Source organism: Enhydra lutris, unplaced genomic scaffold (genome assembly GCF_002288905.1).
Source record: "Enhydra lutris kenyoni isolate GAN:26980312 unplaced genomic scaffold, ASM228890v2 scaffoldscaffold51, whole genome shotgun sequence".
NCBI lineage: Eukaryota > Metazoa > Chordata > Mammalia > Carnivora > Mustelidae > Enhydra > Enhydra lutris.
The window spans coordinates 3,589,615-3,604,246 of record NW_019154135.1 but is presented as its reverse complement, the minus strand read 5'-3'; the positions used below and the strand labels follow the sequence as shown (position 1 = coordinate 3,604,246).

Here is a 14,632-nt window from a genome sequence, read left to right as displayed (position 1 = left end):
CACAAGTAGGCAGAGAGGCAGGCAGAGAGAGAGAGGGAAGCATGCTCCCTGTTGGGCAGAGAGCCGGATGCGGGGCTCCATCCCAGGACCCTGAGATCATGACCTGAGCCTAAGGCAGAGGCTTAACCCACTGAGCTACTCAGGTGGTCCCAAAATATTTTACATAGTTGCAGATTTGAGGGGCTAAGCAGGCTGGGCGAGCCCTCTCATGCCTTACCTGTGGTAACATTGTGAAGGATCCAAATGTGATATTTGATTTGGGGCTCTCCAGTGCACATTTCATAGCTGAGCTCAAAGTGGGTGGTAGCTGGAGGGAGCTTCTGTTGTTGAAACTGGACCCTGCACCACCCGGCCTTTCCCAGAAGCTAGTCAGCAAAGGGGAGCTCTCTGCTCCCCTGCCCCAATCTTGTCATAGAGATGGAACCTCTAGCTCATTTCGGTACAATAATGATATTCTCTTGATATTTAAATGTGCTCTCCAGGAGGGTCTGATTTCTGCAATGGAGTAAGCACGATCTTTAAATTTTTATTAAAAATATAATACCACCATATGCTCAGGCTTTCTCATTATGCAGTCTTCTAAAAACAAAAACCATGCAACATAAACACACCAGATGAAGCCAGTTAAGTCTGTGTTCATTCTTGCAATTTAAGAAATGGTAGAAAGGTTAGGGAGGGGGACTTTGATCTTGAGGGGGGAGGAGGGGTGAAACCTAGAAGCCGCCATTCCAGAGGGCTGCCAGAATGTTCCTGAGGGCCTTCAAAGGCCGAGTAGGCCCGGAGTCCTCCCGCTGGACAGGCTGATAGGACCGGTCCCATCAGAGGACACACTCTGGCCTTGTGAACAGGTCTCCCATTGTTTCTGTTGAACTGTTGGTTGTAGGTCTCGTTGTGGAATCCTCACTGTTCACGTCTGTTGGGGCAAAGTAAGAAAGAGAGGCTCTTTATTCTTTGCTTCTAAAAGACGAAAACCAAGTCTTCAAACAAATCTCTAATACCTAAATATTCGTGAGACTGTTACTCACAGATAGGCATAAACGCGCTATTAAGGAGAAGGAAAAAAAAATGTGGCCCTCCTGAGAATTTATTGTACTGCTTTTGATGTCCCTAATTAACTCACTCTGTGTAAGCAGCGACTGGCAACTAATAGCAGGCTAATAGAAGAAGCCGCATGACATTTCCGAATTCTTAATTCAAGGAGCGGTCTTCACAGGCTCGTGGAAATGAAGGAAGGTCTCCTCCTCCCTTTTACAGGAGGCCCTTTGGGGACCCTCAGGGGCCCACTTCATCTGTTCTATTTTCTCTCCCCTGGTGTGGGCGGGACTTGGCCGGTGCTTTCTGTCTGGAACTTTCCAAGTTGGTTAGTGCTGCTGGGTTTGGGTTTAGACTTAAGCGTCCTGGCATGCTGGGCAGTGTTCACGGAGTCACAGGGGCACTTTGCTATCCCTGTCAACGATGCCCATAGCGGGGCTGGCAGGGGGGCAGGGGTGCAGACCTCGGGTTGGTGAGGTTCGGAGCATGGAGGAGAGCGCACGGAAACCCTGGAGGCCACGGGGCATGCCTGGTGAGGCCTCAGACAAGCTGATAGCATGTTATCGGCTCCTGACTTTCCAGATGGGCAAGGAGCCCTCATTGTGTCATCTTCGAGGAAGGCAGGAGGCCGCTGGCTGCGTGTGCCCGCAGAGCTCTGGGCTGCGGTGGGGCTCACAGCCAGTGCTGCCTTGGCCTTTTAGGTTTATCTGAATTGTCATCTTGCCTTCTCTGCCTACTTTTTCTGTCCCAGGCACCCCTTTTGAAGTTGCATGTAGCTCTGTAAGCAGAGGGAGGTGAGAAATTAGCTCTTCGGAGCAAGGAGTTTCTGGTGAGGGGCTGGTCAGTCTAGACCCCGTTTCGTCCTTTGGCCAGAGAACTCTAGAAGATGTTAAAACAGTAGGGATACTTGCACGCCTCTGACGGACAGCCTTTTCTACTTTCTCTCCTTTCGCCTGGGACCTCCTGCTGGATGAAAGCAGGATGTGCGAGCTACCCCGTCATCTTGGGGGCAGAGCTGCTTCTGGAATTTCTCCAGAGCCTCAAATCCTCCCGCTCGCCTCGCAGGCCGTGCAGTTGGTTTAAAGGTTGCAGACAAAGCAGAGAGCTCTCTCCTGATCCTGGGCCACTCCCTCTGCCATCAGTCATTGTCAATGGGAGATGTATGTGTAGCCGCACAAGGGCGATGTCTGACCCCAAGGGCTTGGAAATGTTCTTAGAGGAGGCATTGTTTGCTCGCTGCCTTTGGAAGCCAAGCTCCAGACATCTTAGGGAGCAGTCCCAGGCCGAGGCATGACTATAGTCTGGGTGCAAAGAGGCAAGACTGTGCTTCTAAAACCTACAGGCACTTTAGTCTTCCTCTCTGCCCTCATTCTACCATGCTTCTGAATCCACGTTGCCTCCCCCCGTCTTTCCTTTCTGGAGTCCCTCTTTGCTCCAAGTCATGGGGAAAATTGTGAAACGCGTGGAGCCAAGGACCTCGGTCCTACTGATTTTTTATTCAAAGAACATCAAAACGTAAATAACCAAAGAAATAAAGCCGACAAGACATAACACATGCATAATAGGGAAAAAATAAAATCATGCTCTTTCCAAACCCAGCGAGGCAGTTTCCTGAGAGGAAAGCAGAAAACAGGGCTGTTTTCTTGCCCAGATCAGGAAGGTGGGCCCCCAGGCTTCTGGAAGCACACTAGAAACTTCAGGTGTGCACAGACCCCATTGGCTGAGCCTCAGCGTGCGGTGGGGGGCAGGGGGCGGGGGAGGGTGTGGCCCGGTGGAGGGCATGCGTGTGTCTCACGCTCGTGCAGCGAGCATGTTCCATGGGACCGAGCCCCTGAGGCTGGACATTGACTCCCCATGGATTTGTCATTTGGCCCCCCTGGGTGTTTCCCAAGAGTGAGTTACAGCCGTAAAAACCTGGTGGGGCAGTAACGGAGTTTTGACAATGTCCATGCGTAAACTTGCGATTACTTTCTGTCCTCTTCTGTTGATGGTGGTGCTGGTGGTAGAAGTGAGGAGTGCCTACAGACCCCAGGTGTCATTCCCCAAACCCTGTCCACAAGCAGACCTACCCCTGCCTGTGAACAGGGCCGCGTGGTCAGTTTCCACCTCAGAAGCAGGCAGCCTGTCTCTGGACCCGGCCCCCTGTCCCACTGCAGCATGGTGGCTCTGGGGACCCAGGGAGATGGCAGAGATGATCGCGTTCTGTGACCCCGAAGGAGTCTTTCCTTGCTTAAGGAAGGGGGCCACGTCCGCCTGTGAGGGGTCAGACATAGTCATCTGCATACTGACCGAGCCTCAGACCGATGTTTTAATCCATTTGAAGATGACTTTATTATATCATTCCGTATGGAAGTGGCAGAGTCTCACAAACTCAGACCTTCTTAAACATGGAAATATTATTCTCTTGTTAGAAGCCCCATTCGGCTAGAAATCTGAGTACCCGGTCTTTTTTTTTGTGCTCCCCCCCAACATTTTGTTGCCTCCTCCCCACCCCATCCCCCCATCCGCCTCTCCTTTTGGCTCACCGAAATCTGAGTGCCACTTTTCTGGGAAAGCCTGATATTCTGACTTCAGTTTTGTAATTTAATGATGGAGAGTTTCCTTAGTAAACCAAATTTAGAGTCCTAGAATGCTTATCTTATATCCAGACCTTGAACATAAAAGGCATTTTATACCCGCAATTGTTCATTTAATGAGCAATTGCAGAGTGCAGGCCGGTTAAGGGATTGAGCTATATGCACTATTATTGCAAGAAGTATTCCGAAATACCAGAAATAGGACGTAAGCTCTGATCAGGGAGACTGCGAGCACAATTACCTTCTTTTCAAATCCTTCTGTGACACTGCGGGAGGAAAAAGGACTTTGAAACTTGAAAGGAAAAAGCTTGCTTTCAACCTCAAAAGCTAGGAGGAAAGGGCTCTGAAATTTGCTCAGAATTCCCAATTCACCATTAGCCTGTTTCTTCCTTTAGCCTCAAGGCATTCTCCGCTTTTTGAAAAGATGTTAAGAAATTCAGTCACAATAGAGAGCCTAGTTTTGAACATGTTTCACTCGGTCCATTGAGGTCTGGGCTCCAGCCTTTGTGTGGGGTGAATTGAGCTGAACGGCTAGCTGGTTGGAGACAGGTGAACGAGGAGTCGCTGTGCAGTCGCAAATTCTGGCAAAGAAAGAAGCTTCCCCCCCACCCCATCCTTTATTTTACAATATGCATTCCTGTACAACCCTGCTCGTGGTAATATGTGAAGCTGAGCCCGTTCTTAAGTCAATACAGAGTACTTGGTTTAGAGCAACTCTTGTGAAGTTTGTCTTGTAATTGAAGCTGCTGTTGACCTTGCTTGGGGACCATTTGTAAAACCGTTTATTTAGCATATACTGAAATAATAAACCCTCCTTCTCTCGGGCTGATTGTGATAGGGTGACATTAGTTTGATTTAATGATTAGCCGCCTGACCCTTCTGCTGGAGAGAGCGGCTTGAATAGAGAGAGTTCACTCGGAAGCACTCAGAATACTAATGAGCTTGTTAAATTTAGCATGGCTCCAACCACTTTTAATTCATCTAACGGGAGCAGCACTGCCAGGGAGAGGGAGAGGGAGGCAGGGAGACACCGAGAATGTTCCTAGAGGGTCTGCACACTAGAGGAAGCCCACCAAGAGAAGTTTGCAGAAAGTAGCTAGCCAGAGCCCGGGGTCCGAGTTGTAAGTATTGCCCGTTGTCTTATACTCTGTGTCTTCTCTTGTCCTGGGGGAAGAGAGGAGTAATGGAGTGAAGACAGGATTTAAGGGAGCAGTTTAAAGGTCAATGTTAATTTTTTTTTTAAAAAGGTGGCCACGTGCATGCACTGTGAGCTCCTGCTCAGCTCATTTTGCTAGGGTGACTGGAGGTGTTCTAGCTGACGATGCGGGGCAGGGTTTTCTTTTTATATTGGAAGAACCCTCTGAAACTTTCATCCGAGGCCCAGGTGGGAAAAGCCCTGGCTTCCTGGCTCGAGGCGCGAAATGGTGCAGGGGATTGTGAGGACGTGCCCAGGGGCGTGTGTTCGAGTCCTGCTTCACGCAGCGCTCTGTCTGCAAGCCTCCACGGTGAACGGTCCTAGCTGTGCGGGCAGCGAATCGCCTTCGGAGTGTTCAGAGCTCGTGGCACGGGGACTCGGCGCCGGTTGCCTTCGGAGGAGTTCGGAAAACCTGGGACAGTTTGTAAAATGTGATGCTTGGGCAGCTCTCCACTGGGGGCGGGATTTTGTTAACTTCCACTTGAACGTGGTTATACACAAGGAAGGAGGTACCAAGGAGGGTTATAATAACAGTATTTAAAATAATTTTGTTCCTGAGACTTTTTAGTGAATTGCATGTTTCCCCGTGACCCCTGCCTCCCCCCAGCCCCGAGTTAGCAGCTGTTGAACACAGAGAAGCAGGAACAGAACAGTCCCCTTGTGTTTGGCTGGGGAAGTCCATTGGCAGATGCTGCTAGAGCAGTGGGCTGTTTGCTTACATTTTTGCTGCCGACTTCTGCTTGTTGCCATGGTGGACAGTATGTTTCTGTCAATAATTTGGCCTGGCGTTGCCTGTCTGCACTGACTCTCAAACTTTATTGAACAACTCGGCACAACTGAACAAGATTAGACAGCTTTCGTGTTTTGGCTGACTGAAGTGGTTGCTAAATTTATAAGGGCAGGCAGGAATATTGCTTGGAAAGCTGCCTTTTCGCTGTGGAGAGCGTGCTCTCCAGCCTCAGAGCTGTTTGGACTGTGGAGCGTGTGTCCTGTCAAGTTTTGATCTGAGGGCCCGTCAGGAGCGACTTAGTACACAAGGTAAACTTGATGAAATATTTTGTGTCCTGGAATTTTTTTGGAGAGGAGGGGAGGTTAGGTAACAGCGTGTCAGCATCGACTGCTGTAAAAAAGTCAGTCTGGTGAAAGTTTCCACACTCAAAAATTTCGTGCCTGCTGTTGACTTTACTAAGGCAATTAGTTAGAATTTTTTCTTGTATTATGTATTTAAACTTTGCTTAGTTCCCCTTACCACTTTCATGTTCACACGTGTTAGTTTAACTCACAGTGAGAAAAATAATAAAAGTTTAGTACTTGTGAAAAAAATCACTTAGCTGGAAAGACACCCCCTTTCCACTCCCCCCCACCCACCCACCCCGCCCCACCAATTACTTCCTTCTTCCAGGAGGCTGGGGAGGGGGGAGGTGGGGAGGGATGTGGGAGGATTCTGGTCAGACCATGACAATTATTCAATTATTTGTGAAGTTGGATTCAACTGCTCATCATAAAGGCTTGGCTTCTAAGAAACTCGCTCTATTATAGGGATGTGGGTTTAAGAGAAGAAAAGTTAATTTCTTCTAGGAAGATTAAGTCAAGGGAATCCCGTTTTCAACCTGGAACAGATTAGCGGAGCTTGGTTATTCTCTTAACCAGAGAACACTAATTACATGTTGCGGTGGCTCTTGGTAAGGGCTCACTGGCTTTCCAGACGAAGGTCCACTCTCTGGAATACAGAATTTGCATCTCAGTGCCACAAGTTCATTTCAAGTTGAATAAAGATTTTATACAGGCGCAAATTAGTGGAAAATATGACTTTGGCCATTGGTAGGTTATAGGAGTTTTTATAAAACCGACTGAGAGTTTAAATGTTTTTGACACCCTCTTGCTTTACATAACTGCAAACCCTTATTCTATAGCCTGCAACTTTACTGCTAACGAAGTACGAGGGCAGAGTGGTGCCTTCAAGTATTAGAAAGAAAAATAAAAATGTAGGGTGTTTTTTTTTCTGGTATTTTGTTTTTAAATTGGCGAAAGTGTGGTTTGAATTGCCTTTGTAAAGATCGATGTGTGAAAATGGGGGATTACACCCATTTTGTTTTTAGTAGTTACTTGATAGATTAAACTCATAATTTATCCCATCATTACAAGATTGGGTGGCGAAGATCTGTACAAAACAATGCTAAATAATGTTTCACAGTTACCCTGCAGTAGTCAGCAAATTCACTGTAAAGACCAAAGCATATCTCATTGTTTCTTCTGTTTTGCAAGTCATTTGCTAGCCTGAGAAAGAAAACAAAACAAAACAAAACATTGCTTATTTCTTCCAATCCCAGACACAAGCAGAACGATGAAAATTGCTCCTGGCTTTGGGTAGTTCATTAGTCATCACAAAACAGTAGTCGTGACCATAGGTTATATTTTCACTTTTACCCATGTTTATAGCTATACTTCCTTCTGAATTTGTACAAACAGCCATGAAACTGGTAAAATATATTTTTTTCCTGTTTTTTAGGGGGCTCTCAGCCAGTTATTACTGCTTTATGAAATACTTGGAAGATCAGTTTATGTGTTGGGATAAGATGTATTCAAAATCTGTCTGTCCAAAATGTACAGGGCCATTAGTACTTACATATATATGTATATTTCAGCTCAAGAATGGGACATCATTCTCAGATTAGATGTGTGAGCCTTACCCGAACAGCTTTGTTTCCATGAGCACTTACCTTCCAGAACAGTCTTCTGATGAAATGCAGAGCTTGTTTGGGAACATGGAGTGTAGAATGTGTATATGACTCTTAACAGATGAATTGGCCCATTTGTTGTGGGTTCAGATCACTCGTTTGGTTTAATTTTATGCATGGGTTCTTTGATCTGCTATTCTAGAAAGGTCATCCAATCGCATTTGCAGAGAGCCCTAATGGGTAGATGGGAAGTTCCTACAGATCAAAGGGGACGGAAGTATTAGGAATCTGGAAAACTGAATGTTTGTGGAATTTCGTCAGGCTGTTTCTTAAGTGTGTGAAGCAGCGTCTGGACCCCAGCAGAGAAGGAGCCTGTGTCCGCATCACTGCCGCCTTCCTCACCCACAGAGCCATCTTGCCCTGGGAATTAGTCTTACCCCATTTGTTCTTGGTTTTCAGCTCTGTTCTACGTGTCTGGCAAAGGGTACTATAGGTTTACCTTTACCCCTCATAACTAGTGGGTCTTTTGTCCCATTTCTAGCTCCACTAAACCAGTGGGTTATAGATCTGACTTTAAAAAAAAAAAAAAAAAAAAGAACAAAAACAGGAAAACTTTTGGATCACCTTAGGTCGTTCGATCCGCAGATCACCCAGAGGCGCAGTGGGTGTCTGAGCTGCCATCACGACCCCTGAGCAGCCCGGCTTTCTCAGACACACAGGGGGAAGCTGGACACCCATGGCCTCAGGCTGGCAAAACTTCGAGCTTCACTTGGGACCCGCGGGGATATTGGCAAGTCCGTAATGAACACCCTCCCTGGGAGGTTCACTTGTCAGCTGGCGATGATAATTTGTGGACCCCCTTCCATCTCAACTTAATAGGCTCATTTCCTGCTCCCCTTCGCCCTCCGATTGGTGTTTTGGACCCTCATTCATAAGCAGTTTTGTCTGAAGACTATGTCATCATAGCTTTCAAAGTTGCCAAGAATGAGAAACAGGCTTCTTTGGCGGGGAGGAGGGCTGGAGAGGGAGACCTAATTGATGACTGGTTTTGAATTGTTCCTTCAAGTGGCTCACAGAGCTTCCATTTCCCCCTCTTTCTCTAGAGGATGAAAGTCCTGGACAGACCTATCACAGAGAGAGAAGAAACGCGGTCACCATGCAGCCACAGAGTGTCCAGGGCCTCGGCAAGATCAGCGAGGAGCCGTCGACATCCAGCGAGGAGAGGGCCTCGCTGATCAAGAAGGAGATCCATGGGTCCCTGCCGCACCTGGCCGAGCCCTCCCTGCCATACCGCGGGGCCGTGTTTGCCATGGACCCCCGGAACGGTTACATGGAGCCTCACTACCGTAAGTGGCCCCTGCGCCGGCCCGCGTGTCCCGGGAGCGCGGAAGGCTGGGCGCGTGGGCGCGCACGCGCGCTGCAGGGATGATTGCGCTCGTATTAATTTGTATCAGTGTTTAATTTACTGCCCAGTTTTTTGTTTTTTTTGTTGTTGTTGTTGTTGTTTCTTTTTCTTCTCCTACATCCCGTCCATTCCTCTTTTTAGAGAGAGCCATTGTCTTACATCTCTAAATGAGTCCAAGCCTCCGTGTGGCAGATGTCAGGAAGGTGTCCATCTGTGGCTAATCCACACGGACCTTTGCTGGGAACGAGAACCAGATTTCTTCCACCCAAGTAGACACTGAAGGAGCAGAATTGGTTGATGGGGGTAGTTATTAAAGTGGGCTGCGCTGGCAGAAGTCCTGAACCACCGCAATCCTCGTTTTGAATGATTTTTGGCTTACTTGTTGAGTATGAACAAACAAACCCTTTTTTTGAGCAAATCAGTGCTAAATTCCTTAAATGTGGAAGATTCTTCTACACATTTTACTGGCTTCTCTAACCAGCAGAGCAGAAACACGGGAAGCTCCTTTTCCAGCACTAATAAAGTTGAAGTAATTCACTAGGACTCAGAACACAAATAAATATACGATGGCTTTCTCCAAAGAAAAATGTATAAGGGTTGACTCCATTTGTGGCCTGTTTCTAGTTAAAAAAATATACTTTGGTTGTGGAGGTAATGAAGTTCCTAGGTGCCAAAGCTAAAGCCCTTGGTTACAGATTTATCACCTTGGCAGGATGCAGACTTGCCATTTAACCTTCCCGGCTCCAACTCCAGGTGACCCATTGAGCTCCAGAGAAGGGGACTGGTTTGTGTTTCCCCTTTTCCACATCATTCAGGAATTTTAGTGTTTTAAGGCAAAAGGTCATTAGCCAGACGACTGATTAGCGAGGACAGCTGATTAGTGCCTCTCCCTCCCCTCCCCCAACCCGCCCAAGAAAGTGCCCAGGATAAAAGCTAATTTCATCCCTTCGTTAGCTGGCTTGTGGCAGAGGGAAATGTTCCCTCATCAGGGTGCAGATCAAAGAACCTGGAGCAGGCTTACGTCTCCCCAGCCAGGTTACATTGTTGGTAAAGATGGAAGGCACACTTTTTTTTTTTTTTTTTTTAAAGCTGCCACAAGGATGGAGGAAAAGGTTTTATGGATTCTTCTAGGTTTTTTAAAAAAAGGCTGCGACTTCTCTGATTAAAAAGCGCTTCTCAGCCCTGTGGCTACAGTTTTTACAGATCCAGAAGTGAGGAGAAGGTGGGCGCTCACTTCTTTTTCTGCCTTCATTAAAGTTTATTTCGTTTTCTTTTAGGAGCGAGAGTTCACGATAGTGTTGGCAGGGTGTTCCTCTGAGCACGTTTCTGTTTTCTCCACTGTTTTTTTTTTTTTATCTGCGGGTCTCTCTGAGATAGCGTCCATGCAGAAAATGTGAGGGAACCTACAAACTTCCTCCCTGCATTAATACTCCAGAGTGTATTTACTTTTTAAAAAGAATCAAGTCTAGTTTATTAGCCACGAGTTCCCTGCATTGTTTTCATCCTCATGTGTGAACACAAACTTTCCCCATCCCATATTTATGTTTTGCTTTCTGTTCCAGACGCCCACTAATTAGTGAGGTCTGTAATTGGGCAGGACAGCTGACGAATACTTCTTGTCTGATTGATGGAAGTGAGCAGATGACCGTTAAGTCTCTGTCTATGCCGTTCAACTTGCAGCTTGTTCTTGGTTCGTTTCTTCTAACGGTCGGCCAGTCCACCCCTCGCCCCTTCGTCTGAGGGATAGGCTTTGCGCACACCTGGGATCCTTGGCACTCTTGGCAGTGTGTGTTTTGACCCACCTCTTGGGTCTCAGTATTAATTAGCACAGGGCCCTGTGGAGCTCTTAGTGGGTCTTGGAACGGTTCTGTTTAGGACATAGACCAATACATTGGATGTCCCTTAACTTTCCCCACTGTATTGTTCAAAGCACTGTTAAGACTGCGTGATGACTGACAAACTACAGGTGTTGCCTGTAACCAACGGACAGATGCCATTTTGACCCACCCTCCCAATATACTCCCTGAACGGGTCATAAGTAAATGAGATCCTTGCATATACAACATGGATGGGGAGTTCTAGAGATCACACAGATTGGATTACCATTAAAGGGCAGAGGGCTCAACTTCCAGCTTTGCCATATAGTGGCTGTGCGGCATGGTCAAGTGTGCCAACCCCTCCAGGAGTCATGTCCTGACCATTTATTTGGTGTTGTAATGTGAGCGCTGCTCCACGGTGTTTTGCTGAGAATTAAGGGACACAATGCAAATACGGTATTTAGTAAAATCTCTGGCTCATGGTGAGTGCTTCAGATTTTATGGCACCTGCTTTCCTGTGCCTCTCTTTCCTCCTGTTCCTTCCTTTCCATTGTCATTGCCATCATGACCATCATCACCACCATTATCATTGCCACCATCGTCACCATCACCACCATCACCACCACTGTCACCCCATCACCGTCATTCCTGTCATTACTACCACTACCATCATCACCATTACCACCACTGCTGCCACCATCACCACCATTATCACCATCACCATCACCATCCCCACCACCATCACCATCATCATCACCATCATTGTCACCACCACCATCACCCTGTTACCATCATTGCCATCATTATTACCACTACCATCATCACCACCATTACCACCAGTATTACCACCACCGACACCACTACTGTCACGACCACCACGATCACCTTCACTAGCACCCCCATCATTACCCCCATCACCATCATCACCATCACTGTCACCACCACCACCACTGTCACCACCACCACCATCACTACCCTCATCGCCATCATCACCACCATGACCACCTCCACCATGACCACCTGTATGTGATGAGTTCCATCTCCAAACCGAGTTATTTTTTTAGTGCTACAGTCATGTTTCTCTGCCTCCCTGAGATCTGCATCTTCTGGAAACAGATTAGAGATTGAGTGGACTGTAAACTTTAGGAAGAGTGTTGGTGTGGTCAGCGCTGTGTACGGTAACCTTCTGAGCATATCCTTTCTCCCCGAACCTTAGTGAATTGACTATATATATTTTTTTCTATTCTGTAAGTAAGGATTTACTTTAAAATCATTTAAAGACTTTAAATGATTTTAAGGAGTTTTAACCTCTTAAATACTTGGCAGAAAGCATTTATATAACAAATACAAGCAATATATGTGGAAAAAAGAAAGCTACAGAATTATTCATGTAAGATATTTTAAAGATATCCCCAAGGAGTTAGATAGGATGTAACTTTACTTTTTCTAGAACCGTACTGGATGTTTTAGTCTTCTACCAGCATAATGAGTGTATCTTGGCACTTTGTAATAAAATCTGTCTACCTTATCTGGATTTAATTATCCGGAGAAGGCTAATGAATGACCAATACAATGCTGAAGTTGATCGATCCTCCCCAAATTTTTAGTGTATGAGAAAAGTGCTGTCTTTTTAAAAATGAGGCATGAAAGTTCGATCACGTTTCTTTACTTGTCAGTCCCGCAGCAAAACTTCAAACCACAAGTTCGCTGCAGTCAAGGTTCAGAAACATCTTTGTAGGCTGCTCCCTTTTCCTGTGAACCATTGTCGGAGATTGTCGGAGAGAAACAACCTCGTTGACAGCCAGGTTGTCGGAGAGAAAAGACTCCTCCAATCCAGGGTAGCTGGGCATGTGAACACTCCCAGGAATTCCTTCGTTTCTCTGTGGTTGGAAAATGTGGACTTTCCAAGACGCCTAATTTGTGCTTCTATATATACTGACTTGGTATTTCTAATGTGTGGGCAGGCTTCCTGTAAGACAGGAAAAGGGAAAATCGTTTCTTCCCCCCTCCGAAGGACATCTGTACAATTTTTATGGCGCAAGACTTGATTATCCTTGGGTATGCAGCGTTGCGTCCTCACAAAGGGCACTTAGGCTGGATTCAAAGTCTTTTAGGTTTTGTGGGTTTGACTTAAAAAAAAAAAAAAAAGAAATACCAGGGATAGAGGGCACTGCAAACATTCATAACATATGTTTGGAATAAAATGCTCCCAGGGGCCACTGGAGGGTATGCTCTCCTGGAGGGCTGCCGTGGAGGGCTTGTATGTCAAGGCAAGAAAGTAGGCGCTCGAGCCGCACGGCTTAGACCTCAGACATGGTGTGATGCTGACAGGTCGGCGGCCACAGGATCACTGGTGCTTTGTGACTGGGGAGAGTGCGGGAGGGGCTGGTTTGCAGAGACCTGAACTGCCTGCCCCCGGGACTCGGGATTAGGACCCCCATTTCCCGCCGGAAGTTTGCTCAGCAGTTTCCAGGTGCCTCTGCTCCGTGGGTCGCCAGGTACTTCGAACTCCCATCACTCCCGTGTCCCCTCGCTGCCAGGCGTGTGTGTTCTCTTAGGGACCTGGCACAGGCAGGTGACATAATAGTTAAAGCATCCCTGTACCCTGGTCAGTGCCTAACTTGTTTACGGGAAAACATGTGTTTCCTTGTCTTTTGTCTTCCTGCGAGGAGTCTCGTTTTCTGACTGTCCCTGCAGGAGGCTTTGTGGGGAGTGTCTGGGATGCACGGAGTCCTGCCACATAGGGGCCCCCGCCGGTTCTGTTACGAGGAGTAGAAGGATGTCCGCTTTTCTAAAATTTCAGCTCTCTTTTTGCAGTTTGAGGGTCGTGAAGATGCTTTTCTTCTGCCCCCCGCTGCTCCCAAGCAGTAGTAATCCCTCATGGAAAATATGATTCATTCCTCTGTGCAAATGCTTTGATTGAAAACATACCACTGGTATCCTTCTTTATGTTTCCCCAGCTCAGATGACAGAACTATTAGTTGCTAATTAGCAAAACCTGAGGAATTAGCTTAAAGAAAAGAAACTGAATTTTTAATTGCTTGCATTTATTTTCTGTGGAAAGCTGATGCGCCGAGCCCACTTGCAGTCTTGTGTGCTAAAAAAAAGAGTAAGATTTTTTTTTTCTACCTGTCTGTCTTTATATTAGGTGACTTTCTACAGCCCTTAGAAATATACCTTCTAAGCGAGTGGAAGACAAGATGTGTATTTTACATATTTAATAGGTGCACCTGCTCACGTCTCTCTTACTATTGGACTGTCATCTGGAGACAGAGAGACAGAAATGCCTACAAGGCACAGATGAACCATTTGGGGTCGACCACACTGCACAGATAGTGGCAGTTCCCTGAGCACTCACCGTTCCATTCTCATCCGGGCTGTCTGTTCCCGCTTTGGAGAACAGTTGATGAACCAGTCAGGGGTGTTTGTGTGTTTTGTTTTGTTTTTTTGAAGATTATACTGCTGAGCCAGGAAGACCGATCGATGCTGGGTCATACTTTGAGGACTTTGCCAAACATTACTTCTTCCCCTGACAGTCTTGAACTGTAGGGGGGATCTGGAGCCGGGAGACACAGTCCACGAACCTTTGTAGAACTGGTATTTGTGAGCTCCAGAATAGCTCTGTGATTATTCTTGTCCTTCTATTAGAAATTGGATGTAACGATCCGGGTTTTCTCTCAGTAATCCAGAGGTCACATTGAAGGCTTGCAAACTGTGAGCCACTTCCAACAGGTTTTTTTTTTTGTTTTTTTTTTTTTTTTAAGATTTTTATTTATTCATTTGACAGAGATCACAAGTAGGCAGAGAGGCACAGAGAGAGAGGAACAGAATCAGGCTCCCTGCTGAGCAGAGAGCGGGGCTCAATCCCAGGACCCTGGGATCACGACCTGAGCCGAAAGCAGAGGCTTTAACCCACTGAGCCACCCAGG

The 14,632-nt window shown here is 46.8% G+C and overlaps 1 protein-coding gene across 1 annotated transcript in view; it reads left to right on the top strand.

Moving 5' to 3' along the window:
• The window catches only part of LOC111157049 (GLI family zinc finger 3), a 277,575-nt gene that overhangs the window by 80,297 nt on the left and 182,646 nt on the right, over nt 1-14,632 (top strand). Inside the window, exon 3 of the mRNA XM_022518260.1 lies at nt 8,585-8,827. Coding sequence (XP_022373968.1) covers nt 8,585-8,827 — 243 coding nt within the window. The remainder of the gene's footprint in view (nt 1-8,584; nt 8,828-14,632) is intronic.